Source organism: Xiphophorus couchianus, chromosome 7, assembly GCF_001444195.1.
Source record: "Xiphophorus couchianus chromosome 7, X_couchianus-1.0, whole genome shotgun sequence".
NCBI lineage: Eukaryota > Metazoa > Chordata > Actinopteri > Cyprinodontiformes > Poeciliidae > Xiphophorus > Xiphophorus couchianus.
In genome coordinates, this window is record NC_040234.1 from 24817713 (window position 1) to 24845569 (window position 27857).

The 27857-nt window shown below is 38.7% G+C and overlaps 3 protein-coding genes across 6 annotated transcripts in view; all 3 read left to right on the forward strand.

The window, feature by feature from the left end:
- The first annotated feature begins 1103 nt into the window (after window positions 1-1103).
- Window positions 1104-11568, forward strand: rras (RAS related). Its single transcript, XM_028022627.1, has 6 exons — window positions 1104-1708; window positions 3642-3729; window positions 5374-5476; window positions 6803-6911; window positions 8072-8190; window positions 8901-11568. The coding sequence occupies exons 1-6, from the start codon at window positions 1622-1624 to the stop codon at window positions 8986-8988; spliced, it is 594 nt and encodes a 197-aa protein (XP_027878428.1). The 5' UTR covers window positions 1104-1621; the 3' UTR covers window positions 8989-11568.
- Window positions 11569-12263: 695 nt separating this feature from the next.
- Window positions 12264-24159, forward strand: prrg2 (proline rich Gla (G-carboxyglutamic acid) 2). 3 transcript variants are annotated; one of them, XM_028022625.1, is made up of 7 exons: window positions 12264-13439; window positions 13532-13622; window positions 16614-16786; window positions 17913-17946; window positions 19347-19482; window positions 20329-20478; window positions 21412-21527. In XM_028022625.1, exons 1-7 carry the CDS (start codon window positions 13398-13400, stop codon window positions 21461-21463), a joined length of 678 nt encoding a protein of 225 aa, XP_027878426.1. In that variant the 5' UTR covers window positions 12264-13397; the 3' UTR covers window positions 21464-21527. The 3 variants fall into 3 exon arrangements, with proteins under 3 accessions (XP_027878426.1, XP_027878425.1, XP_027878427.1); XM_028022624.1 differs by having other exon boundaries at window positions 12273-13439; window positions 19344-19482; window positions 21412-21521; XM_028022626.1 differs by lacking the exon at window positions 21412-21527 and adding an exon at window positions 23801-24159 and having other exon boundaries at window positions 12292-13439; window positions 19344-19482.
- A 109-nt stretch (window positions 24160-24268) lies between these two features.
- The window catches only part of prr12b (proline rich 12b), a 39911-nt gene continuing 36322 nt past the window's right edge, over window positions 24269-27857 (forward strand). For both annotated transcript variants that reach the window (XR_003596162.1, XM_028022617.1), the window contains exon 1: window positions 24269-24844. Coding sequence is in view for 1 of the 2 variants with exons in the window: in XM_028022617.1 (XP_027878418.1) it covers window positions 24762-24844 (83 nt within the window). In the remaining variant the exon portion in view is untranslated. The remainder of the gene's footprint in view (window positions 24845-27857) is intronic.

Below are 27857 nucleotides of genomic sequence, written 5' to 3' on the forward strand. Positions count from 1 at the left end.
TTAAAGGGACAGATAAATAAGACAAATAGCTCTGCTAAGAAAAACATCCAATTGTCATTATTTTTCCTGGCTGCCCACCGGCTCATCAATAAAGGGGCCCAGATGGTGTCACGGGGTTTTAGTTTGGGGTTTAACAGGAAAAATGCATGACAAATAATTCTCCTCCCTCTGCACAGTTGTTGTAGTTAACCCATTTTCCCTTCTGTGCACCAACTTTGTCCGTTTACTAGTTTCGGGACCAAACCAATAACCCTCACTGCCATTACCTTGAGAAATAATGAGATTTGGTTAAGTATAAAACAGCCTTTAATGCTGAAAAATGATCAAATGTTGCAAACAGACCGTTCAGCTCTGGGCTGCACTCAGCTCACCTTAAGGGCGACACCAAGTGAAGAAAAGATTGTAGCGCGAGTTCTGCTTTTACCTCATTCTGTTCCCTCTCTGAGTCTATTTTCCGGCTTAATCAGGTTTTGTTTATGTGTGATACATAACACTGTCGCCAGCCTTAAATGTTATGGTTATGTAAGCATGCAGTCCTGTGCATGTGAGCAGATAAAAGAGACAGAGGAAGAACACAGAATCATTTTATCCAACACAGTTGCACAAAACTTAATGTTAAACTTTCACATTGAAGTCAATGGTTGGAACTGAGTGACACAAGGAAATGGTAACTGGGTACAAATACATTCTTCTTGACTTTTCAACAGCTCAGCAACGGCTTCAGTGTTGGTTAGTTAGTCTGCATGGTGGCGCTGGAGTGTGACGTTTTGGCAAATGTCCACGTAGTTTGTGTGGCCTGAGGCATGCATTTCTATGTAGGCTTTTTCTGCTCTTGACTTATTCTTGAATGAAGCTTACATGATTTAACACGTCTTTTAAAATCTGTACCCATTCTAACGTTTCTGCTCTTGACCAACTGAGCTAAACTCAACCTGTTTAGCAGACAGAAAAGGTTACGAGCATGAAACTGCTCCCCGAAAAAGTTTTCCGAGCTTGCGCTGATTGTACATCCTGCGAGATACTTGAAATGATGTCACGGACATCCCGTATGACCAAATAAGGAAAGTGACACTTGAAACTTGAGTTGAATAGGAACAGTTTTCAGCATTAATGAGCTGCAAATCAACAAGGCATTTCAAAGAGGAAAGTCAGACACCCACCACAGGCAGCTGCTCTGTGAAAGTTGGCCTGAAAGCGAGCTCAGCCCCGCTGCTTCAGGTTTCTCACAGGGTTAAAGAGGAAGCAGTTCCGCCCTCAGAAGCTGCTCAGGGCTGAGGTAGAAGACAAGCAGAAAGAATAGGGAAGAGCTCAGCACCGGAGCTGTTTCTGTCCTAACTCTATCAAGACGAAAGTAGGTGCTAAACTACGCCGCCGGACTTCGGAGGACTTTGGTACCCAGGTGTGGCTCTGTCCGCTAACACGTCGTCAGGGGGAGAAAAAACATGCGCACGATAAGTTTGAGTCTGAAACTGTGCCGATAGAAGTGCAGTGTGTCCGTGTTTGAAGCTCCGGTTAACGCTTCAAGGTCTGGGGGGATTTTGGTTTGGGCTTTTTGGGCGAGACCTGGTGAATCAGGCCTTGAGACGCTTTTTAATCTTCAAAGAAAGTTTCCCCGTCAGGAATGAGTGGGGAAGAAGAGAGATTCAAACTGGTGGTGGTGGGAGGAGGTGGAGTGGGGAAGAGCGCCCTGACCATCCAGTTCATCCAGGTAGGTACATGAACTTTGTCTCTACAGAAACGGCCTGCTTGCTTTGTCATGAGGATTGTTCTGAAGTTAGGATGGAATTCCTTTCTGGGAGTAAAAGACCAGTTCGCCCTGAAGTTCGGTTGTGATTCCTCATTGGAAGTAAAGGACCAGTTCGCCCTTTCTAATGCGGGTTGTCCTGAAGTTAGGTTGTGGTTCCTCACTGCGACTAAAGGACCAGTTTGCTGTTTTTAAGTATTCTGGACATTCATCTCAAGGTTCTAAAACTCATACTTTTCACACCTGGACACAAAGGTCTGATTCTGTTCCTATTTTGAGTAATGTATTCCACATGCCCAGAAAGCATTAAAATCATCAGACAGAACAAAACCTTCATAATCTGGTGACCCTTCAAAATAATTCAGTCCACCGTTGTTTTTAAAGATTGGTTTTAGTTCTAATGACCTTTTTAAGTAATTAAAAATGTAATTTCTGTTACTTTCATTAACAGAAAGTAGGGTGGAGACAGAGAGGGAAGACAAATGGTCTGAGAATGAGAATCAAACCCAGGAGTTCTGCACTGAGGTCCATCCATAGCTGGACTATGGATGGAGTCCAGTAGGGCTTCATCCATAGTGGTGTAAATGCATTAAGATGTACTGAAATGGTTCCTTACATGTTTTTCCAGATTAAACTGAAGATTTCACAGATCACAAACTATGTATGAAGGAATCCATAGCAGTGGTTTGGTTTGATGAAGAGCAGCACAGACCAGTTAAAGCTAGTTGCCAGACTTTTCTTCATAGACATCATTTTTTTAGTCTGCATGGTGACATCCGGAAGGTGAGGAGTTGGAGAACACTATGTGGGTTTTGGGACAATTTCCAACAATAAAATACAATTAAGTGAGGATAGACTGGCCAAACACTTAGTCAAAATCAGTCAGGAAGTTTCCACCACAATGTTTAGTAGTTCCAGCTGGTCAGCTTGATTGATGTGATGCCATTAACCCAAATCCACTCAAAGCAGAGTTGGCATCTTGTTTTTTCTTTGGCACTCTGCAAACATATTGTGTTCTGTGAAGTCTTGTTCTCCATTTTCTACCTGGGATTCGTCAGAAAAAAAAAGAATTCCCAGCCTTACGAAACAAAAGGCAGGGAATAACCTAGGAGTTGAGGCCGCCTTGGAGATGACTGGGTTCTTCAACTCCTCTTGAAACGTTTTTATTATTTTTCAGAGTACATTTTTCTACTAACAAAGGTCACTTTCCTTAAGGAACTTAGTTTTCATGAAAGCGGTTGGTTAGACACCATAATCTAAAATCTCCACATAATTGGCTGGTCCAAAGAACCACTGAAGGAAATGATACGCAAACCTCTGAAGAAGACATAACATGCTTATATTTTATGAAATGTGAACAAAAATGGAGTAGGGTCAAATTTTAGTGGTTGTAGGATTTCTCTTTTGTCTTTGGTTAAATAAAAACATGATCAATTTCTCCTGCTTGTTTTAGATTAGTGCATTTTGTTTTTGTAGTTTACCCATAATGCACTGCTTGGGAGCGGCCTCCGGTCATCTTGGTGATTTAGTATGCATCACCAGCACCAGTGTTCACTTCACTTTAACTGAGACTTTTTTGGCGGGCAGTTTTTTGGGTGAACTTTGACCTCAGCATTCAGTTCAATTGCACATTCACACATCCCCAAACAAACCAGACTTTCTTGACAAACGAACTGGAGTTCGATTAAAGCCAACTAAACAGGGCTGGAGTGAATGAACTGCAGCATTCAGTGCCTTCCAACAAGTGGCTTATTTAAATGTTGGTCAGGTGAATAATGGGATCAAGCAAAGTCTCTGTTGTAGTTTAAGATGGAATAATGTTTTTGTTTGGAGAAAGTAGAAGAAATCAGTACACTGTGTTAACTGCTCCGCCACTAACGCTGAATGTGTCCGACAGTCCTACTTTGTGTCAGACTACGACCCCACCATTGAAGACTCCTACACCAAGGTGTGCACTGTGGATGGGAAGGAGACTCGGCTAGACAGTAAGGCTGCACCACATTACACTGATTCACTCCGATTGTGTCAACAGTTTTGTTCCACATCCCAGAGTCTGAGAAGACTCACGCAGTGTGTGTTTGCTCCCTGTGTGTGTGTCACTGCCCTGTTTGGACTTGCAGCAGGCCAGCTGAGTTGGGTCATGCTGCTTTTTCACCATTTCATGAAAACATCAGATAAACCTCCATCCTAATTCTGGACATCTGCTGTCTGTTAGAACTCCATGAAAATGACTCTACTATGCCTAGGAAAAGTATTCACACCCCTGGCACTGTTTCACATTTTGCCACATCACAACCACGAGTGAAATGTATTTCATGTAATAGACCAACACAAAGTATTGTAGTACCTGAGACACTACAATACTTTGTAGTTGAACCATTTTTTGCTCAGATTGGTGGGAGCACATCTGTGGACTTTGTCAGTTGAAATAATGTGTGAACTTTGACTATGCCATTCTAATTTATGAATGTCCTATGATTTAAACCATCTCCTTCTCTGATTGATTCTCTCAAGTTAGTTTAAGTCCAAGGTTTGCAACCTGTGAGTCTTTGGAATAGAAATGAAAAAGAACTAATTAATGTTTTAAAATCTAGCTATAACAACAAATGCAGCTTTTAGTTGTTTTCTATTTCTTTCATTGAATAATTACACTGAATTTCGACAAAAGAATTCAGTACCTTAAGAACTGGTACTTAAGGTACCAGTTCTATTTTTTTTAGATGTTCTTATTGCGTTGGAAACTACATTTCTTTTTTTTTAATTTTTATTTTTAACATAGTTTCCCACAGATGTCAACATCCCACTGGATAAAATGTATCCACCTCCTGTGATAATGCCAGCAAACCTCTTAAGTTAATGGAGAAATCATGTTATCATGGGAATATTACAGGAGGCTACCACTACCACCAGGCCAGAGCGGCGCTGAGCGGCGAGGGTCACCAGCACTGCTTGTAGCTTTGATTTAATTGCTTTTATTTCCTACGATTATTCAGCAGTATCATCTGATTCTCTTTTTAGTGCAGCTTGAAACATTTTCAGATTTGTCAAGCTGCACTTACAGATCAGATTCAGATCTGTTGAATCTCTTGTTTCCAACCAGAAACTTTATTTTGCAAACAAAAGTTGAAATGTAGAAGGAAATCTCTGCTTTGTAAAAATACCTACAAACTAGTGGACAGCACCAACAGTTCTGCCGGATGCTTTTTGTTACACACACCCCTGACTTCTTCACATGCTATTGGTCTGTTGCAGTGTTTTCAGGAATGATTTCTTTCTTGTGTGTTCAGTAGCTGCTTTTTAGATTATTTTGCCTCCATTTTGCATGTTTGACTTTACATTTGGGAGGGAAATAGTTTACTTTGTATTTATTTAGATTTTAAATTTACCCCTGTGTGTTTTTGTTAGCGAACCACCATCACAAATGAACAAATGTCTGCAGCAGAAACTATTAATGGCAATGCTGACCCAATAAGTCCAAAGGTTGAGTAATAAAGGACACACCCAGATTTAGAACTCCTGAAGGGCTAACAAGCTAACGGTGGTGACTGTATTTTATTCGTTTTACAAAACTGGACTCGCTTTGGCCAAAATATTCACAGTGTCTAGTGTAATTTTTCTGTGTGTATCAGTTCTAGATACAGCAGGCCAGGAGGAGTTTGGTGCCATGAGGGAGCAGTACATGCGCTCTGGAGAAGGCTTCTTACTGGTGTTTGCTCTCAACGACCGGGGCAGGTAATGACCTGGTGTGTGTGCGTGTGTGTCTCTGTGTTTCTAGCATCTAAATGACGAAAGTTAGGGTTGGTTTTGCAAAGGGTTTTGGTAACGACATCAGTAGTGACCAAAAATTCTAGTAAAATAATAATAGGAAAACATTTTGCTTGGAATACAGCATGATTCAAAAATGACTTACAGTCTCAAGTTTGAAGCATGAAAATTGTTTTTAAGTGAAAAACTATTCCACATTAGCTTTTAAAAATGAAATTATATGTTATACATTGGATTAAATCTGTATCTGCATCTCTATATTTGGCACATCATAAAATCAAAAACTCTGACCATCCTCTTCATGAGACTGTCTGCAGGCTTTTTCAGATTCATTGTAATACAGAATGCTACAAGAGATTTTTCCTGCCAACATCTATCACCAGCTACCATCACCCTTTTAATAATCTCAATTTATTCACTTACTATATTTAATTTTCCTTTGGGACCAATAAAGTATATTTGAATGTGAATTTGAATTTTATTTGGAAAATTTGAGTTTTATTGAAGCTCCACAACTTTCAAGATAAAGCTTGAAAGTTGCAAATCTGCCCCTCTTGCAGATTTGCAAGAAGGGCACAAAGACGGCCGGTTCATGATGTTTGAGGATTTTTCCGCAGCAGGAGTTTTACTCGGTGAAGCAGCAGCTAGAGAAGGATCATGTTGTCAATGCTGTAACCAGCTGTGCTTCAGGACCGATCATAACGGGTGGGAAAAAGTCTTTAAACATTCCAAAGATGTTGCTGCCTTTTTATGCACTGAGGATCTTCCCTCAATTTGCCTGGTCTGAATAGTGTGAGAGATGCAGATTTTAACAAAGAAAACTGAAAAATGTATATTTTTCATGAGGCAAAAGATGTATGAGTTTGCTAATAAGTTTAATTGATACTTGGTCAATCTTCTTAGAAACAGGGCCTCAACTCAGAATATCTCGCATATTAAAGATTTATTAAAGATGCTCGTAATTATAATGAAATAATCAAAGATGCTTTAAAATAATTTTATGAACAACGATATACTTCACAGTTTAACCTGTCCTCAGATCAAGTTTTTATTTTTTTTATTTTCATCCATCCATCATTCATGCTTCTCTAATGGGGTCAGGAGGGGTGCTGGTGTCTGTCTCCAGCTGTCAATGGGCGAGAGGTGGGGTTACTGTCGACAGGTCACCATCCATCACGGGGCATGTCTATCATTTATTAGTTTAAAATCCATAACTTAAACTGTCGTTTTTTGTAAGTCAGTGCTTGTATAGATACTGGAAGTGCTCATTGTTTTTTGTTGTGATCCGTACAGTTTTCATGAGGTCCAGAAGTTCCACACCCAGATCCTGAGGGTAAAGGACAGAGACGACTTTCCCATGGTGCTGGTTGGAAACAAGGCTGACCTGGAGCAGCATAGAGTGGTACGCAGAGGCAGTCCTAGCCTGTTTGGCGCCCTGGGCGAACCACCTTCATCAATCAACCCAGGGAGGTTGATTGATGAAGGTTTGTATTAGGCGCTGTTGACATTCAGATCAACTGTTGTAACATCAATGGGGACCGGTGGGTGGGTGGGGTGGGGTGGGGGTGGGGGGGTGAAAAGCCAAGAATAATAGCTGGGACATTAAATCAGGAATTTACTGTGATTAACCACATTTTTTAGTTCAGTTTCACAAGCCACACACAGAGCTTATTAGTGCATGACAAGTAGAATCAAGAAATCACATAATCACCTGCTTGACAACATGACATGGGCTAAAAGATCTCAAAAAGCAACTCATCATGTACTGATTTGAAGAAATGTGAGAAAGTCATTGAAACTTTGCAAAAATGGCCTCCATGTCCGAGGGTCAGCAGAACCACTGCTGACCCTAAAAAACACAAAGGCCCAAAAATATTTTGATGATCTCAAAGACTTCTGGGAAAATATTATGAGAGTGCGGTTGGACTGCAGCTAATGATAATTTTAGTAATTGATTAATCTGATGACTAATCAGATAAGAATAGGCATATTCTACAAACTTTTCATTAAGCCTTAATAATATAATATTAGAAATATGATAAAATGTGCAAATAAACAAATTCCTGTTAAAATAAGAACATAAAAATGTTATTGCCTAAAATTCATTTTTGTGCTTGATCATTTATAGAACAGGATTTCCCTGCAACTCAAGAATCCTAACATCAACATGTGGAAAGCCTTTCTGTTTGACTTAACATCAGTGCTGTCCAGGGCTGATTTGTTGGCCATTTCCTGGATTAACTGGTTAATAACTGGATAGTAAAATGTGCTTAATGGATTAAAGCCTCCACTTGTTCTGGATAGAATATTACAGACAAAGGGTTTTCTTTTGTGTTAAATGCAAAACGTATGTTGTTTTTTTTTTGTACGTTTTGGCATAATTACTAATCTGAGTGTATTGTTCATTTAACAAATCATCTTTTTTTTTTAGCCTGTGTACTGTAATGATTAGGACCATACGCACAATTACATAGGGACTTATCAGAGATTTGACGGTGTTAGTTGGCCTTTTCGTTCTGTGAGTCCTTACTTGATTTGACATGAAGCTGGATGTGTCTGCAGATCTCCAGGGAGGACGCTCAGGCGTTTGCCAGAGAGAACAAGATCCACTACATGGAAGCTTCTGCCAAGAATCGCTACAATGTGGATGAAGCTTTTGTGGAGCTGGTGCAGATCATCAGGTAGAGGCCTTCCTTCCTTCCTTCCTTCCTTCCTTCCTTCCTTCCTTCCTTCCTTCCTTCCTTCCTTCCTTCCTTCCTTCCTTCCTTCCACACACTTATCCCCAGTGGGGTCATGACGGGTGCTGGTGGCTCCCTCCAGCTGGGTCACCCTGGACAGGCCAGTACATCGCAGCTTTGGGATGCTTGCATGTTTAACTTGGAAGATAAACATGTAAATGTTTACTTGCATAAAGGGAACCTATTGTGCAAAATATACTTCCTGCACATTTTTGCTCCTCCATTAAAAGAAAACTAAAGTAAAAAAAAAATAATTCAGCTTTTTTGCCAGCAAGATGTTGCTGTTTTTCTAATTATTATTATTATTATTATTATTATTATTATTATTATTATTATTATTATTATTATTATTATTATTATTATTATCTAATGAGTTAAAACAGCTCATTCAAAGAAGCAAAAGTGAGGAGGTGAAATCTCATAATCTGAGAATTATTTTGTGCAAAAACTGTAATGAACATGTTTTGTAGCCCATAGACATATCCTACCTTGTTCAAGTTAGTATAGTATAGTCACCTTCAAGATATCTTAGATGTAAATAATTAGACTACAGGTACACTCACACACCAGTCATAATGCAGTGTTAACAGTTTGTGTGTAAACATAAATCTGATCCCATTTTTATTTTGTCTGTCTCCATCTTCCTCATTCAGACGGTTTCAGGAGATGGAGAGTCCTCCTCCTCCAACTCAACAAACTGGGAAACAGAACAGTCGTGGCTGTCCCTGTGTCATCCTGTAGGCATCGTTACTATGGACACCAAACCCTCATCCCACTTGAGCTTGTACAAAGAAATGTGTGTGTGTGCGCATGTGTGTGTGTCAGAGTGAGTGACAGATAAGGTCTATCAACCAACCTTCCAGAACACTTTCTTTGCCATTTACCAAAAACTTTTTTTTGTTCAGCCTCTAATTTTTTGTATTATTTTCATGAGAAGGATGTAAAGAGAAGGTTGTCTACAGCAGCAGATAGAGAAACAGGAAATGAAACTTGTCACATCAGAGCCTGATGTACAGAAGAAGAGCTGCCTCATCATTCAATGACAGACTGCATTCTGAATGCAGACCCTGAGTGTAGATTTGAGTCAGAAAGTATTTCACATTCTTGTGCAATGTGGCACGCCCTAAACTAGTCATGGGCTGTACTGTCATCTCCCATGACTTCCTGAGGGGGGCAGCAGAGCCTGACGGCTGAAACAACATGCCTGCTTCGTAGTGTGCTTATGCTTTGGGTTCTGTCTACAGTTTGAGGAGGTTTATCACCGGTAGCCATAGCAACTATAAACACTGTGGCTTCTCTGCTCTGATCACATCTAAAGTATTTCACCTGGTGCTTTTGCAATGCATGGCCCACATAAGCTTGGTGCTTTAGTGGGGAAATTGTGTTTTTATAAAATATTACATAGACGTCAGCTGGATGCAGTATTTCTTAACAGAACTGATTTCTTTATTTGCACACTTAGGGCACTTATTCATCGACTACAGCACCTGTACTATGGTAAGAGGAGATTATCAGGGTAGTAATTTGCCACAGAAGCAGCAGTGAAGGCAGTATTTTAAAAATGACCCAGAACTTTTGGAGTAGATTGTGCTTCAGTAAAACCCCTAGTGTTCATGTTTTAAAAGGATTTAAAGTAATCATTTTAAATCACACATTTCTGCATTTGGCTGAAGAAGAGGAGGTTAATAGTTCAGTGCTTTACTGCATATGCGCTCCAAGAAACGAATAAAAAATAACCACAATTAATGAAGAACGATGTTTTCTCACAGATTTAAAGGACAAAATAAATTAGACAACAGTTACATGTGTAATCAGCAGAGTTGGATTTGGGTCTAGAGCAAGTTTTGGTTTCCTAACCACTAAGGAAAAAATCTTTTAGTAATGCAAATTACAGTACATTAATAGGTAATCCTTCACATCAGCAAAGGATTATCTTTGCTGCTTTAATGCATTCATTCAAATATGAATTGATTCATGTTAAGTAGCCCATAGACATATCCTAACTTGTTCAAGTTAGTATAGTATAGTCACCTTCAAAATAGGTGACTATCTTTTGTTCAAAAGATGTTTCTTTGTGAACATCTCCATGCTGTTTACAAAGAAATGTACTATAATTTTTTGAAATACTTGAATATTGTCTATATTCATAAAAATCCCCAAATATTCAGGCAACTCAACTTATTTAAGCCTATAAATTTGATATAAAGTACAAAGTTAACAAAATACTCACTCATTAAAAAAAAAAAGTAATCAAAAAAACTTTTATGGCCACCCTCAAAAATCAGAGCCTTGGGCTACTGCCCCTGAAAGCCCATTCCGAAGTTTTCCCGGTTAACCAGAGTCCTAATGGAGGATTGTCTAATTGGAAATGTGGGAAAAATCCAAGGTTGTGAAATCCTCATGAGTCCATTCACAATGCTGTGCCTCTGCAAAGGAGGAATGATATATGTTGATAATAATCTGCTGTAATTTTCATTTTAAAAATAATTTTTATTATTGTTTACCCCAAAGCAGCTTTGTTGTTTCATTTTTTGTTGACAGTATTACTCTCCAGCAGCAGCAGCAGCGGCCCGGGGGGCGGAGCGTTCAGGGCCATTTGGCTGCTGTTCATAAAGGTTCAGGGTAAAATGAAAAAACACAACCTGCACATTTTAACTCATAGACGAATTATTGGACATGCAGATATACTTCCTACATGATGCTTTTATTGGGGATAGGTGAGGTGCTATTTGTTGTTTTATCACAATGCAATAAGGTACAGACAGCCACCTTTGTGTCCTGATTAGTAAATGGCTTAAAGTTGTTATAATAAGCTTTGTGAGATGCAAACTACACTGTGGTCCTGGTGTTTATTTCACGTTGGAGGAGGTTGGTTCACCTTTTATCTGTTTTACAAATCCAGATGATTACAGCGAAGCCTCTCATTTATTTGGTTTCCAACATAAGAAGGGACGTGTCGTTCAAAGCTTTACCTGAAACTGTAGCAAACATCACTTTGTCCTGGAGTATAAAACAATCAGTTTTCTTATATGACAATGTTGTCAGCATATTATCACCACTTTCAGGAGATCACAAGGAATTAATGTATATACTCAAATCTTACAATAGACAATCAAATTAGGCATATTCTCAGCTTTTTATTTTAGAGCAAGATAGAGTTTTATGACCTCCCATATCGCTATCAAAATGTTCACATTTCTAAGTGCTGCTTTATGTTTGTTTTTCTAAGAGGCATCATTTTTATCTGAAAACATACAATCCACATATCCAATTTTCGTTTTTTTCATGCTTAAACATCAATAAAACATTTCTAGAAAAAAATTTGTCTTGTGATTTTTGTGAGAACCAGATCTAATTGGACAAAGTCAAATTGGTAAAATGTCATTTAAGTAAACCATCAAGTTATTAACTTTGCTCAGGATGAGAAATTGCTGCAACAACTGAAAATGCAAAAGTAGATAGTAGTATGAGAAAGTAGCAGAGTGAAGAAAAATGATCTTGTCCTCCAGCAGCAAAATTACAGAGATACTCACAATAACCTAAGCCAATCCTGGTATAAACTTTATAAAATGATTAAGCCTTGTCTTAAAGATAGACAGGGTGCCTGCCTCACACACTGAAACTGGGAGCTGGTTCCACTGGAGAGGAGCCTGAACAGATTTTGTTTTGTAAAAATGTTTAAAACCATGAATAAAACATTGCCTTATCAGAATTTCTTAGTCTTCTATCTAAAGTCCCATTAGGCTACACTGATGTTTATGGCTGTAACATGACAGAAAATCATCAAGAATGTAGAATAAGCTTGCAAGACAGTTAAACTGGTATTAGCATTATGTATTTTCAAGGCACATAGTGCCTTTTATAGCACAATCAAGTAATTATGCTACCTTCAGCTGTTATAAAAAGGCCATCAAACAAGATTTAAAATAAATTTGACTTCATAATTTGATGCCTTGAAATTGGGCATCTGTCTCTTTAAGAAGCTCCTACCCTTTCTTTTTCTCTGACTTCAGCACAACTATGTTTCTCATTACTGTTAGCAAAAAGTAGAATATCTGAAGTTCATAAGTATACTGGAGTGTAAGTAAATCAAGTGTGCTATGGACCATCTACTTGTGTACAAGAAAGAATACTAATTTAATACTACTTTGGATTAAATTGGGACATTTTTAACTTTATATAAAGTTTATTTCAGTATAGTGTGATAAAGTAATATGTCAACCAAGTTATACATTCAAGTATGCAGCCAGCAGACTCATTTATATGCTATAAGTGTAATAGGTATATATTTGTGGCTCACATTTTAGTTTGCTGAAGTATATGACACAAGTGTACTGTTCTCTTTACTGCCATTGCACTACTCCCATTCAATTCAATTTAAGCTGATTTATAAAGCACTTTAAAAAAACAACACAGTTCACCAAAGTCCTGTACACCACAACCAGAATCAAAAACAAACAATACAACAACAACGGCAAAAACCAATACTTCAAGCTGAGTTAAAAGCCAGTGATAAAACAGAAGCTTTAAAAGGAGACTGCAAATGAGAATGAGCTGTCACCTCTCAACTTCCTCTTCAGTTTCAGGACAACTAACGAAATCTGATTTGCTGACCTGGGAGAGAGTGAAGCAGATCAGACAGATACAAGGGCAAGGCCACTAGTTACTTATAAACATCTAGTCCACAGTTTAGCTTACCTAAGTATACTTTAACAAAACATAGTTTTCTGTTAACTGAGACACAAAATTGATCGAAATATTACTTGAAAAGGGTCTCAGAGCAACATTATCTTTTATCTCAACAATTACTGTGACAATTTATTGTAAAGCAAAGTTTGACAAGCCTGCTGTACTGTCATGCTGACTCAGTTTGAGCAGAGCTCACCAGAAGAACTGATCCTATCTCTTCTGGTCCCTGTTTTGTTTGTTGGCTCAGTTCCCTATGCAGCCAGTGAGTAAACAGAGAAACAGGCAGGCCCTCAGACTTGCTTTGAGAATTTCCTGCTTTCAGTTGACATGTTGCAGAACAGGTTTGTGGTCATCTCAACCAGCAGTATCGAGCCAGCTCAGTGTCAGGCTTCGTGGCTCCTCCCATTTTGCTGAAAGTCTGAAGTGTTGAATGGATTTTTTATCATTTAAGGGTTTGAAGAATGGGTCATTCTGACGGTCAGAGGTGCAGTCCTGTTGGGCAGGTGAGTGCTCCTTTCTTTTGTGCCGTACTCTGCTGATCTCAGATCTTAGGAGTTCACCCTAAAGACTCCATGTTTTCCTGTTTCTCTTCTAGGCGTTTCCCTTGATGGCAGTATTACATTGGATTGTGTTGCTGTCCCTGCTGCAGACAGGCCAATGTTATGTTCGTAACCAACAAGCACCAGGTAAAGAACTCTTCCTCTCACAGCAAACAAACACAACTGACTAGAAAAGGAAAACGTTTTGAGTAAAGAATCAGAAATATAATACTTCTCATGAATGTATGAGATTATGATCTCGCTATGCAAAGTGGGATGACTATTGAAACTGAGTGAAGATTAGCTGATGACATCAGATAGAACCTGTCTGCTCTGTCCATTCCCTTGTGAAAAATAAATATACTAAGAGTATTAAATTTTAGCATACTTGAAAATACTTGAAGCCAATCATCACTTCCTTGATCCTTAAACTATACTTCAGGTTTAAGGATTATTTAACTTGAAGTATGTTATTTTGGAACAACTAATTTTGTGTATTTTAATTGTAATTAAATTGTAGAAAATCACAATTTAAAGTGTAATAAGTGTACTATCACATGCTTTTTGGATCTTTTGGATTTGTATACCTTTAGTATACAACTAAAGTTATACTTTGTACACTTTAAGTATACGGCTTTTTTATGTAATAATAACTTGCTTGATTAGTATATCTTTAGTGTACAATTTTTGTGAACAAATTACATATAAAGAATATTTAGAATGTCTTCTAAATTTATAAGCATTATATATTTTATATGTTAGTACTGTGATCACAATAACATTTGGTTTATTATAATTGCTAATGAAGTACACCGTTTAGTTACTTAACAGCGTCACATGCTTCATACACATGTACAGTACTGTAAACATATCAGGCTACCAGTATTCAGAAGGATGAACAGCAACACACTTTCAATTGAAAAAAAATACTTTGTGTATTCAATATATTCACATTTTTCAAGAGTAAATTGCCAATATACTATCTGAGAATTTTACAAATTATTAATATAGTAAAAGTTTACAGATAACATTCTTATGAAAATTAGCACCATAATAAAATAAATACACTTTAGAGAAATGTGAAAAATAGTTCACCAAGCACAGAGTATTGCTTTAATACAATGCCACAGTATTCCAGTTTTACTGAAGACAAACTGACATTTCTCCTTCCTAAGGCAGTGAGGATCAACGACAGAACATTCCCGTTCACTGGACCATTGCAGTGAATGGGAATTCACTGCAATTCCCATTGCAGATTGTCCGTTCTGTTTCACGGACAATCTACTCAGCTCAAAATTGCACCTTAAGAAAAGAGAAAATCCTCCTACCTTATTAAAACACCAAAACGTGATTATATTTTTGAGTTCAAGAAAGATTTTTTGTCAGCTCCTTGAATAAAACGTTTCTAGGTGACTTCTTTGCCTGTTTATGTTAAAAGTAGAAAAAATAGTCAGCAATATCATAAAATCAGTTGATGCTCTCATTAGCTATAAAGTGTGGCTTAAGTGTGGACTTCAGGGAGACGATGAACTGGTTGGTGATCTGGTGGAGCCTCTGAGACAGCAAAGTCTTTAGGTTTTCTAATTCCTGATCCCTGGCTTCCTCTTTCATCTTCATTTGCTTAGACTGCAAAAATATGTTGAAGATAAAAACAATGATGAACAAGTTTTAACAACAGCCTCACAATATCAAAGTCTCTTTGGCATGCTGAGCTTAATTAAATCCAGTTAAGTTTATGAAGAAAACTATATTAAGTTGCAACACACAGAGCCTCCATGCAGTTATAACATGAGGAATGATTGTTATAATAATAATCATAGAAATTACAATTCAACTGATAAAATAACTACTTCTGAAACCAACATACGTTTGTGTATATATGTACGGCACTGTTTATAATTAAACAAAGATAATTAGCATTTTGAAGCAAACTTACCACCAGCTAGCAACACGTTAGCAGCCTTCGTCCCTTCAGGCTCCTTTCGTGACCCAAATTTCATTTCCATCCAGGTCTTGTTCTGTTGTGTTGTTGTTTAACTCTGACTAGGACGTAACCAGCTTGAATTTACTTCCTGTTTTGACCAATATGATTAAAGCCATTAATAAATTAAATGTTATTTTTATTTGGAGGAATAAAAATCACTATATATGAAAAGATTACCAGATTAACACATAAAACTCATTAAGAAGATGGAGGAAATGCAAAATACTTTAAATTATGAACGGTATTTTTAAATAAAATTTTTCAACAGCCCACACTTCTTTTGAGTACCATTCTTCAATAAAAATAGATTTTCTATCAATCAGAAGGTACCTGTTAATTCACACTGGAATATTATGTGGCACAAAATTATGAATAAAAATGAGTTTTCATTAAAGAAGAACCTGCTTATGAAAATCTGCTGTTTCAAGGACAATCTGCTCAGCTGAAAATTGCACCTTAAGAAAAGAGAAAATCCTCCTACCTTATTAAAACACCAAAATGTGTATATATTTTTGAGTTCAAGAAAGACTTATGTCAGCTCCTTGAATAAATAGTAATAGTTTAGTTGGTCTGCTAAAATTGCATCTTAAGTCACAGGTGACAGTATGAAAAGCATTAATTTATTACAGAGAGTATCTGGATATTTCAGATTTGTTTGTCTAAATAGCCTCTGCCAGAAACTTCTACTTCTGTGTCGGGAAATTTTAATCCATCATATGTGCCAGCATGAACTCTAATATTTGGATTGATACGCTCTGACCTATTTATTTATTTTTAATTTTATGACTATAAAATCAGAACAACTTCAGGTTCTCTGTGAATTTTTTAATCCCAAAGGAGTGAAACCACCACCATTTTCCTGTTTGATAAACTCTTGATTCTGTTTAAGCCCACCCACTGAGGATCAGAGTCCTTCAATCCTACATTTGGAATGAAAGTTCTGTGGACTTTTTTCTGCCACATGCCAAAAGTTTACTCCTAAAAACACCCCAAGGTTGTTTAATGATGCATGATGAGTTGCGTTCCTACAAAGTTCCCCAACATTGTTCAGTTACAACCTCTCAAGAATTGGACCTCAACTCGTGAGCACAAAGCTGCAGCCTGTTACAGTCTGGTTTCTTTCACTGATCTGAAAAATGACTTGATTCCTGCAGGAGATCCAGTGTTTTTGGATGCAGAGTCAGCAACATCCTTCATGTCTCGCTCCTTGCTCGCTAACCACTGGGACTTTGAGCTGGTGGTGAAGGGCGACCTGCAGAGGGAATGCATAGATGAAACGTGCAACTATGAGGAGGCCAGAGAAATTTTTGAAGATGATGAAAAGACAGTAAGGATTCTAAGAGTTCATTCAGATGTTATGCCTGAAACAAATCAGTTATGTACAGATGAGTCATGTCCTGAAAATACTACCTGTCTTAACAAAATATTCATACATCATAAACATTTCTGCATTTTACCATGCTACAGCCACAAATCTCATTCCATCATCTCAACATGGAGAGATGATGGACCACCTGATGTGCTCTGCTTAGATTAGACAATTGCAGAACTTCTTGGCTTATATAGACACATAAATATTTTAAATGCAACATACATAGGGTGAATGACGGCGTCCTGTCGTGGAGGCTCTTTTGTTCAGCAGCAACAAGAAAGCAGGTCAGAGTTGATGAGAAGATGGATGGAGCTAATGATGCAACACAAATATATGACGAGTAGGGAGTGAGAATAGGCTGAATGATGAGGTCTTCAAGAAGAAAGGGCTAACAGTGCCCTCAGCATCATGCTGTGGGATTTTTTTCAGTAGCCTTTTTTTTTGCTGGTCTGTGGCCCTAAACATTGTTGTCAGTAACAGTGAACATGAAGTCACAATTTCAGTCTCCTAGATGGTAAATATTGCAAAGATATGCTGCTATGACTACAGTAAAAGATTAATTTAAAGACTTTTTTTTATGATCAAGTAGCTGTGTCATTCTCAAAGCACTCTTGGAAAAGTAATGGATGCATGCAAAACCGTGAATTTAACAAAATAATCTTTATCAAAGAAAAAGAAAAAGTGAATACAAAAAATAAAGATCCAAAATCTTATTACAATTTCTTTTCCTTCCTTCCAAAAAAACTCAGCACACACAGTCAAAAATTGTATTGATCTGTGCTACAAATGTAAAATATGTAAAATTTAAAGAAAATAAGTTGACGTTTATGGCTGTGAGATGAAAAATATGAAAAATGTTTATAAAGGGTATTTGTACATAACTTGAAATATGGAAGACTTGTTCACATTGATCCAATCCTCTAAAACCTCCAGAAACCCTGTAAAGGGACTGAAGACGACTGGAGAAAGGAAAGTCTGGTGGCTTGGAAAGGAAATATGAAAAATAAGTGAATGGAAAATGTTTTAAAGAGAATACAATCGAAGGCCACTTTATTGACCGGCTGTTTTCTTCTTTTTTCAGAGAAAGTTTTGGAGTACATATGATAAGAAACCAGGTTAGAAAAATCTTCATCTTCATTCTTTCATGCATGGCTTTAGGTTGAGCTCATCCAAAGTGAATGTAAAACATTTAGGTGTGAGGGGGGGGAAAGGGATGGATATGTTTTAGTGCACTGAAGGCAACAACACACTTCTGGAAGAGTTCATAATCTATAAGTTCAGTTTAATTCAGAATAAAACAGGTCCAGTTCATTTCATATACATACATTATTGTGTCAGTTAACCTGTCAAAGGTTTTCAAAGCTATGACATCAGATCACTTTTCCCTCTTTGTTTGGTGAGGTAGCAATTATTATTTATATAAATGTCTGATTCTTGAATCTTATTGCTAAGTGTTCTGGCTTTTAGCAAATAGAAATCATTTTGGTAATTCCCAATTGACCTAAAATAAGAGACATTTGGTCAAATTTAACTTCTGCCTGTAAAAAAGTGTCTTTTTGTTGGGTGTATGTAAACTTCTGGTTTCAACTTTACATGTAAGATAATAGTGACAAACTCAGTGCAGATTAGAAGCTAAGACTTGGAATAATAAAGCAACATTGGGTAAAATGTATTGCAAATGCAAAATAAGACAGAAAATAGTGTTATTAAAGCTAAATAAATTTCTAGGTAACCAAATTAAAACTTGAGAAAAGATTAAAACACAAAATAAAAACACAAAACAGGTTACCTAGAAACCAAGACAAGCGCCATTAAAATCAAAGTCAGAAACCTGGACTAAAACAATACATGTAGTAAAAACAATGAATTGAATATTCTCAGGAAATCAGATAAGATAGATAAGATAAATCTTTATTGTCATTGTCACAAGGACAACGAAATTCAAAGGGTGCCATCAGTTGATCCACATGCCCAAAAACAAAAAATAACTGTCTCACAATTCACACACACAAGAATCAACAAACAACTGGCGAAAAAAAAGTAAGAACAGCCACATTCTCACATACATCATTTATGATGATTAATGGTTGTTTTTGATTGCATTTAGTTTTGTTATTGCTATCGGGTAAAAACTGTCTCTGAGACGGTTGGTTCTGGTTCTGGTTGCTCTGTATCTTCTGTCAAATCATTTCAATTTTGCTTGTCTGTTGAAAAGAAACAAGCTTAAATGAAAGACCAAATCCATTGTTTAGCATTTTGGAAAACTGTGTAACTATTTTTGAAATAACTTTTATTAAATTATTGGTAAAAAGCAATACATTTTAACCTCATCTTTAAAAACATCAGTCAACTGTCTGCACATTATGAATTTCAGGGAGTTTTTGTTTCCAGCAAACAGAACTGTTATAAGAAATGAGAATTCACAGTAAAAGATAAATCATAAAAGCAGATCAGCTCAATAGAGTGCAGACACATTTTGTTTTTATTGTTTGTAACAAACATTTTATTTTAGCAGATCCAAGTTCCTCCAACTTGGATGTTTCTGGGTTGGTGGCAGGAATCCTGGCCATAGTAGTGACTGCTGTTATTGCCACAGTCCTTGGAGTCTACTGCTACAAAAACAAGAAGAAACCCAGGACAAGGTCTGGCCGGTATGTTTACGTCAAAGTTCAAAATTTTACTGAAAAATCAGAACAAATCATCAAAATAAAAGGCAAATTTTAAACACAGTTGACCTTAAAGCGGTTGTCTCAAACAGCATTTCTAGAGGGAAACGTTCCTGAAACTTCTAGATGTGCCCCTTCAATTAAATAGTAGCCACACAGGTACACCTACTAGAAGGAAACAAACACACAAAGTATAACACTTTCATTCTACTGGCCAAGAAGTTGCCAGGCGAAGTTGCTCCTTTGTTCCAAGCGTGAGCAGAAAATGATCGATTGAAATGAGCGATCAGAGGTTTGCAAGCGGAGATTTGATCAGACAAGTTCTGAGTGCGAAGAGAAAGATTTGAGAAAGCACAGTGAATCTTTGAAAGAGAACAGAAGTTTTGAGTACAGGCATTACAAGTTTTGAGAAGAAAGACAAGTCCTGCTTTCAGACAGAAAATATGTGCTCTCAAATTTTGGCAGAAAATTTCCCCCATAGAGGAGGCATTATCTTGCTGAAAGAGACCACTGGCTGCTCAAAACAGGTTTTCTATAAAAGGATGTGCACAGTCTGTAGTACACTAGTGTGGATTATCCTTTTCCATTGAATAAATGTACTCTAATGGTTGGGTTTTTTAATGTGAGCTTATCATGATTGTACTCCTGTTTGCAAAGCAGGCAGTAAATGTATCTGTATGTGTAGGAAACAGATGTGATACAAGCTAATGTCATTGGTTTATAAAATGAATTTATTTTTATCCAATTTTAAAACATTTCTATCTTTCTATTGTTTTGCTAGTCAGCTTCCTCAGTTCTGTACTTTTATTTTATGTCCTTGCTCTGCTCTAGTACTCCAGTCAGAATGGGAGCAGATGGGGCCCCAGTCCCTGAGGTGGTGCCCCTGTCTGGAGTGGTGGTCCCACCTCCACCTTTACCCAGCTACAATGAAGCTTTGATCCACAGTGGACAGCATGATGCCCCTCCACCACCTTATTCAGGGTAAGTGGGTGGGGTAGTAAACATGTACAGACGTCCAAAATGTCCAATACAAACTTCTGATGGAACTTAAGAAAACAAATGTGGCCCCAGTTAACCGGCCCCAGTTATGACAGCAAACAGACTTTGTTGAACATCTCTTGCATGCTTGGCAAAACACAGGGAACCCCTGGCTGGAGAGCTCATTCACCAGCCTCAGTCATCAGTATTCAACAGCAGTGTTCACAGCAATGTGATGGGTTTTCTGTGGAATAACTCTGCCACCTAGTGCACAGGGGGCTAATCTCAACAGACAGTCTGCATATTCATATTCGTTACAGTCACAAAACTTCAATCTGAGTGAGAAAAGAATTTAATGTGGAAAAACAGAAACAAAGTTGTGTCTAACTAATAAGTGGATAGAAATAATACTATTTATGTGTCTTTTCCATAATATATTGTAATGTGAAATATACAAAATAATAGCATAGAATAAATGTCTGTTAACTGTGGCAAACCTTCATCAGTCTAGTTGGATACACATTCATAATATGTAGTGTACTAACTACTTTCAGAAGTTAACTGCTTTGGTAAATGAAGTATGCCTGAGTGTGTTCTATATGGCAGGCTATATATACACAGTATATATACAGTATATATATATATATATATATATATATATATATATATATGTATGTATATATATAGAGAGAGAGTTTTGGTAGATGAGCTACCAAAACTTGGCAGCACATCTACTGACATGCCTGATAAGGAATTAGCAAACAAGTGACTAAGGGTGTTTTCACATCTGGTGGACCAGGAGACTCGGTTCGATTGGGGACCAACATTTTAACACTTGTTACATTTTCAGTTGGTGCTGTTCACTTTCAAACTGCACTGTGTCAAATGAGTTACACAGTGCAGAAACACTGTGTCACTTTGAAAAACCTGTTTCAGGCCCTCACTTGAAGTTGCACTGTACCAGGGACCACTGAAGGAAACAGCATGAAAACTTCTGAAGAAAACAGAGCACAACATCTTTCTTCACAAAATGAAAATAAAAATGGAGTGGTGTCAGAGCGGTTATAGGATTTCTCATTTTTCTTTGGCAAAAGACCATGAGCCATTTCTTACACTAGCTCTAGATTCATGTTTGTTTTAGTTGTACTTAACCAGAATGCAATGTGCTATAGTCCGCTTCCTGCTTTTTGAGTGTTTGAGTGTTGAGGTTTGACTTTACTGCACCTCTGTTGTATCAGGCATAAAGATGTTAGTAGTAGACCCTTTAGGTTTTGCAGACCCTTAGGTTTCCATTGATCCACGGACTTTGGAGGTCAAGTGAAAAACCTTTGGCTTCTCAAACCATTCCTGAAGCATTTTTGCTTGGTGGCAAGTTTTCTATAAAGTTTCTATAAAGGGATGTACACAGTGTGTAGCACTGCCTAGGAATCCAAGTAACAGACTCATGGAAGGAACCCAAGTTTCAGTAGAACAGACCATCACACTCTCCCCACTGAATGGACCTTTTTATCATCGTGCATCATGATGCCATGTGTTCCTAGTGAATTTTGCACTCACACCCTGGAATCCTTCTGATGTTGAAGAAAATGTAATCCACTGGGCCAAACTGCCTTCTACCATTGTTCTGAAGACAAGTCAGTATGAACACAAACTGGACTGCTGCTAAGGCACACATACAATAAATCATAATGTCCCTCCCTGCCTAAAGTCCTCTACCATTGTCCCCCTGCCGAAAAGAACCAACATCAACACCCTGAACGACTACCGCCCAGTGGCACTCACACCGATCATCATGAAGTGCTTCGAGAGACTGGTGCGGAGTCACATCCTCGCTGGCCTGCCTGCTGAGCTGGACCCTCTCCAATTTGCCTACAAAGCAAAGAGGTCCACAGAGGACGCTGTATCCACTGCACTTCATGCTGCCCTGACCAACTTAGAGAAGCAGGGGAGCTACGTCAGAATGCCCTTTGTGGACTTCAGCTCAGCATTTAATACCATACTTCCCCAACGTCTGGTGTCCAAGCTAGCAAACCTTGGGCTCCCATCAGCCACCTGCAGTTGGATCCTGGACTTCCTAACAGGTCGCTCTCAGAGGGTCAGACTGGGCCCCCACACCTCCACTGATCTAAGCCTGAACACCAGATCGCCACAGGGTTGCGTGCTCAGCCCACTTCTCTACACCGTCTACACTCATGACTGTGTCTCCAACCACCTCAGCAACAAGGTCAGAAAGTTTGTAGATGACACGACTGTTGTTGGTCTCATCTCAGGCGGGAAGGGGGAGCTGGAGTACAGGGATGAGGTGAAGCGGCTGTCAGAGTGGTACAAAGTCAATAACCTGCTCCTCAACACCTCCAAAACAAAGGAGCTGGTGATCGACTTCAGGAAGAACAAAACAGACATCCAGCCTCTCACCATCAGTGGGACCTGTGTGGAGAGGGTCCCAGTGTTCAGGTTTCTGGGCATGGAGTTGGAGGACAAGCTAACCTGGAGCACCAACACCAAGGAGCTGTTGAAGAAGGCACAGCAGAGACTTACTTTCTGAGAATACTCAAGAAGAACCGTCTACCCTCAGACCTGCTGCAGGCCTTCTATCACTGCTCCATAGAGAGTGTGCTCATGTATGGTCTGGGTGTCTGGTACGGCAGCAGCACATCTGCTTGGCCGTACAAGCGGACAAGAAGGCGCTCCAGAGGGTTGTTAGGGCAGCAGAGAGAACCATAGGCTGCCCCCTCCCCACTATGGAACAGATTTACACTTCCAGGCTCCACAAGACAGTTTTGGACATTTTAAATGACTCTTCACACCCTGACCATGGTCTCTTCCAGCTGCTGCCTCAGGCAAGAGATACAGAGCAATAAAAACCAGGACAAATCGCCTAAAAAACTGTTTTTACCCAATGGCAATCATGGCACTAAATTCAAAGGCATAAGAACTTCTGCTCTTGACACCACTTTGTTATAAATGTAAATTCTGTTGCGACACCTCCAGGCGCTGCAGCCATCTTCTGATGTCTATTTATTTCTAATTTTTGTACTATTCATTTCTTTATCTTGGTATATTACGTATATACACATAACCTGCATCTTAACTCGAGTCGAGCAAATCTCAATCTCATTGTAATCTGTTGATGACAATGACAAATAAATCTTATCTTATAATGATGTTACGCATAATTAATGCATTTGATTGAAGGTTTGTGCTGTATTCTGCAGCACTTACATCACCTCCTCACGTTCTAACATGTCAGAGCACCACTGTCCTTTATGCTCTGACACTAGGCTGCTACGTATTCTATAATTATACTTCCTATCTCTGACCACAGGGAGGCGCCATCGGAACCCGCTGAACCAGGAGACGACTAATGAGAAAGGTGGCCCTGGTGGGAACGTCTTTTTTCTGTGCCTGATGTCTAACTGAGAGAACTTTATGCCTTCTGTTTTCTGTTGCTTGTTTGGTCATGATGAATGCGTATTTATGGTAAACCACATCCACCACAGGATGCTCACACCTGGTTAAACAATGTGCACACATGAGATTCATGTGCTTTTTTTGAGGTGGGTGGGGTTCACTTTTGGTGGTTCTGCTGTTCACCCCAAGATGATTTATGCAAAAGAACTAAAAAAAGTTGACATTATTTTTTACACAGTGCGATGTTTTATAAAAATAAATGTAGAAGACATGTGTCCAGGTGTTTTGAATTTGTCCCACATATTCACCTAAATGTTGGGAGTCCTCGAATCTCTCTACATATGATGGCTCCAAGTCTTAATATTTCCTCCAAGGGATATAAATCTACAGTCTTCCAATACATATTAGACACGCAGTGTATTTGTGTGTTACACAGATAAGGGTGAACGCCAAGCTCAGTCATTTCATCGCAGAAAAATGGCGTCTTGTGAACAAAATGAGGGAAAATAGCTTCAGTGTACTTGCGAGGCAGCAGCAGCTGTGCGACTGAATCCAGACTCTGCCTCATCAAAGTAGCTGAAGAACACGCAGCATCTGCTCTGTGGCCCATCAACTCAATACAACAGACAATAGACAGAGAAATATATGAGGAGAAGAGAGGCGAGGGGAGGAGGTGCTCCTGGCTGCTGTGTCTTCCCTCTTTCTCCCCTCATTCCTCCGAGTCTACAGGCTCGTCAAGCAGAGAAATAAACAGAATCGAGCGCTGAGGAGAGAGGACGGTCCTCCAACCCTCCTTTTCTCCCCTTCTCCCCCCTCTATCGTTCTCTCTCTCTCTCGCGCGCTATCTGTCCATCTTCATCCAGCCTGTTCTTTTCATGGAGAGGAATTATCCCACAGCAGGATTTGGAGACCTAGGGGCAGGGACGGGATGGAGTTACGACAGATCGGTAAAAGCAAGGTAAGCGTGTGGTGGTGGGAAAGAGGGGAGGCTCAGTTGAAACAATGCCAGTGAACAGAGCTGCCTGCGCCGCTGCATTCAGCCACAGAGGCACCGTGCTGCTGCTGGCGCTTCATGGCCACCAGTCTCAGGTACAGCAAGCAGTATTGTCATCCAGGAAAGGGGAGGGGTGTCGGGGGCTGTCTCTAACTAAAATGCATGGAATGCGTTGGAAGGTTAATAGTGATCTGGAGACCAAGGAGAGGAGAAATATGAAGGGGGATGGGTTGTTGCAAGCAGATACTAATAAAAATAAGAGAAATGACTTGCAGGTTTCATCACTGCATTGTCTCCGCTGCACCTTTGTCTTGCTTATTGGCTTCACCAGTGCATGACAGGTCTCCCCGGCTGCTGTACTGGAACGTCACAATTAATTAGATATGTTCGAAATTAAAACAGATTTACTGTCAGCAGCCATCAGGCAAAGTAATGCAACACTGAAAGAGAGCGCAGAGGCACGTCTGTTTCTGATCTGAGTGGAGAACAAAAGTTCCGTCTCTGCTCGAGCCGTGTACCTGCCGAGGTGCGCGGAGCGGCTCGAGCTCAATCAACTGACGCAACTGGAACATACGGGTGGGAACGTTCTTTCCTTATCAGTAAACAATACTTTACAGTAATGTCACATAACAGACGACGTTGCCCGGGATATCACACCGTTTAATTTTACGCGGTAGGGCTAACACTTCCACGATGTTAATAGTTTCGGCTCCTGCTCTCAGGATGTTTCCCACGGTAGGAGGCTGGAGACCTGTCCGGTGACGGGGACGTCGTGTTTCATCAAGATCACGGAAGACTTCGTGCGTATGTGTCTGTAAATTGGGGGGAGGCAGATAAAACGCAGCGTCCTTTCACGTCCACACTGTCTTGAAAGGGCGGCCTGAAAGTCACGTTAAAGTTAGCATAGCTCCGTGTTAGCTTGTGTCCACATTAGCGGTCGCCTTGACAACCATATCAGTCTGCGGTCTAGTCATGCAAGCTGATTGGAGTGAGATTGTGGTTTACTCCACTACTTTCCGGCCCAACTGTTGATGTATTACAGGTTATGTGGATAAACTGGTCCAGCTTCAATTACTATTCATGTCTGCAGTCTGTATTTTATGTGAAAACGGTATCTATTATCACTGGGAAAACATTTTTTTTTACCATAATAATAAAACTGTAATAATAATAATAATAATAATAATAATAATAATAATAATAATAATAATGATAGCGTTGTATATAAGATACTGGTATTTGGAAAGACAAAATTCGAGCAAAATTGTGCTCATATGAAAATGAAATATTTTATATTTTCGGTCTCTCTGGAAGTTTAGATGAGTTAAAAAGTTTGGCCATGTTTTTGGTGCAATTAAATGTACTTTTAGGGCTTTAATGTGTGTAAAAAATGTGGTACATAGCAGGACATCTCTTCAGGACCAGTGTAGCTTAGATTTACCTGTTGCAGATCATGCAGCAGCAGCAGACAGTCTGCTGGATTTCTAGTTGCAATTTCTAAAATAAAAGACAACCCACTGCACTGATACAGTTAGGCAGCGGCTTAAGTAGCAATATTTTGATTTATTTTAAAATAATTTTTTTGATATTTTAAAAAACATTCATTTATTTTCAACTTGTTATGACAAGTCCCATTAACATAAGAAGTGTGGTCCAACAACCACTCAGCAGGTCACATAAAGCTGTTTCAGGTGGAAAACACACAGAGAATCTATCAAACCACAGGGTGATACACTAACTTCAGCTTCTAACAACAACAGACCGTCCTGCTAATGTGATTTAGCTCTGCTGCAGCTTAAGGAAGACTTTAGAAAGGTCAGCATTCACTCTGAGCCTCTGCAAAATATAGTTTTAAGATCCTCTAAAGCATTTATTCATTTTCACTGATGTTGGATTAGCTGATTTTGGCACGTTGATACAATTTCCAATACATTTGAGAGTGGTGGGAGGTCTCTCAAATAACAAGAAACAGCCGGGGTGCAGAGGTGTGGCTATTGTTTATATTTCTGAATTTTATTTTCAATACAGGACACAAACAAAGGGCACCAGTCATTACTGCACATTTTACCATTATTTATAAATTTATTTTTAATTAGTTGTTTGAGTTATTGAAGCTCCCCTCCACCAATTGGTTTTATAGACAGTTGCTTTTATGAAAAGAGTCAGTTCTGGGTACATTGGCCTGAAACAGCAAGACAATATATGGTACCTTATGTAGAGTAGAAAAATCTACATAAAAAGAGAACAATTAATCAAAAGTTAAATACAAAAAAAAAATACTGATTCATTTGATTATTCTGATTGAAGAATTATGGTTTGACATCCTGTCTGAATTTGGTATAAAATTAAATATGGCAACATTTGCTTGATCTGTGCATGTATTTATCCTCACTTACATATTACTGGAGGGATAATTGTAATGCATACACGGAGCCAAGTTTAGCCAATAACTATCATTGCTCAAACAGCTAATTAACCAATTTGTTTAAAAAGAAAGTTGTACAAACAATTTATTTTTATTTGTTAATATTACAAGATGCACTGATCTGAGTGGCTTGCAGCTGAATGACAAGCAGCAAATCTAAATCGGAGACTATAGTCTAGAGCTAAACAACGGTGTCTATTCTGGGCTGGGGACAAATTCACTAAAATTCTTCAGGTTTTATTGGGAGTATTACATTAATGTTCACTTATTTTTTTCACCATAAATTGCCCAAATTGCCAGTTATTTTCTACAAGATATATTCAAAATAAGAAACAGGAAAAGTTCTGATTTAGCTGTCAAGCATGTTATACTATAAAACTTATGTATTTCTTGTTATAAGAGGTAAATCTAAAAAAATGTATGTTATGAAAAAGTTTAATATTTTTTGTCCCTCATTTTGTGAAATGCATATAGATTCACCACACTTAGAGAGAAATGCTTCAAGCCTTTATTTCTTGTTAATATGATGACTATGGCTTACAGAGAATGAAA

Coding starts and splice junctions, on each gene's coding strand:
- rras (XM_028022627.1), top strand. CDS start 1,622: ATGAGTGGGGAAGAAGAGAGATTCAAACTGGTGGTGGTGGGAGGAGGT. Junction 1,709..3,641: donor TGACCATCCAGTTCATCCAG/GTAGGTACATGA, acceptor TGTGTCCGACAG/TCCTACTTTGTGTCAGACTA. Junction 3,730..5,373: donor GAAGGAGACTCGGCTAGACA/GTAAGGCTGCAC, acceptor TGTGTGTATCAG/TTCTAGATACAGCAGGCCAG.
- prrg2 (XM_028022624.1), top strand. CDS start 13,398: ATGGGTCATTCTGACGGTCAGAGGTGCAGTCCTGTTGGGCAG. Junction 17,947..19,343: donor TACATATGATAAGAAACCAG/GTTAGAAAAATC, acceptor ATTTTATTTTAG/CAGATCCAAGTTCCTCCAAC. Junction 19,483..20,328: donor CCCAGGACAAGGTCTGGCCG/GTATGTTTACGT, acceptor GCTCTGCTCTAG/TACTCCAGTCAGAATGGGAG.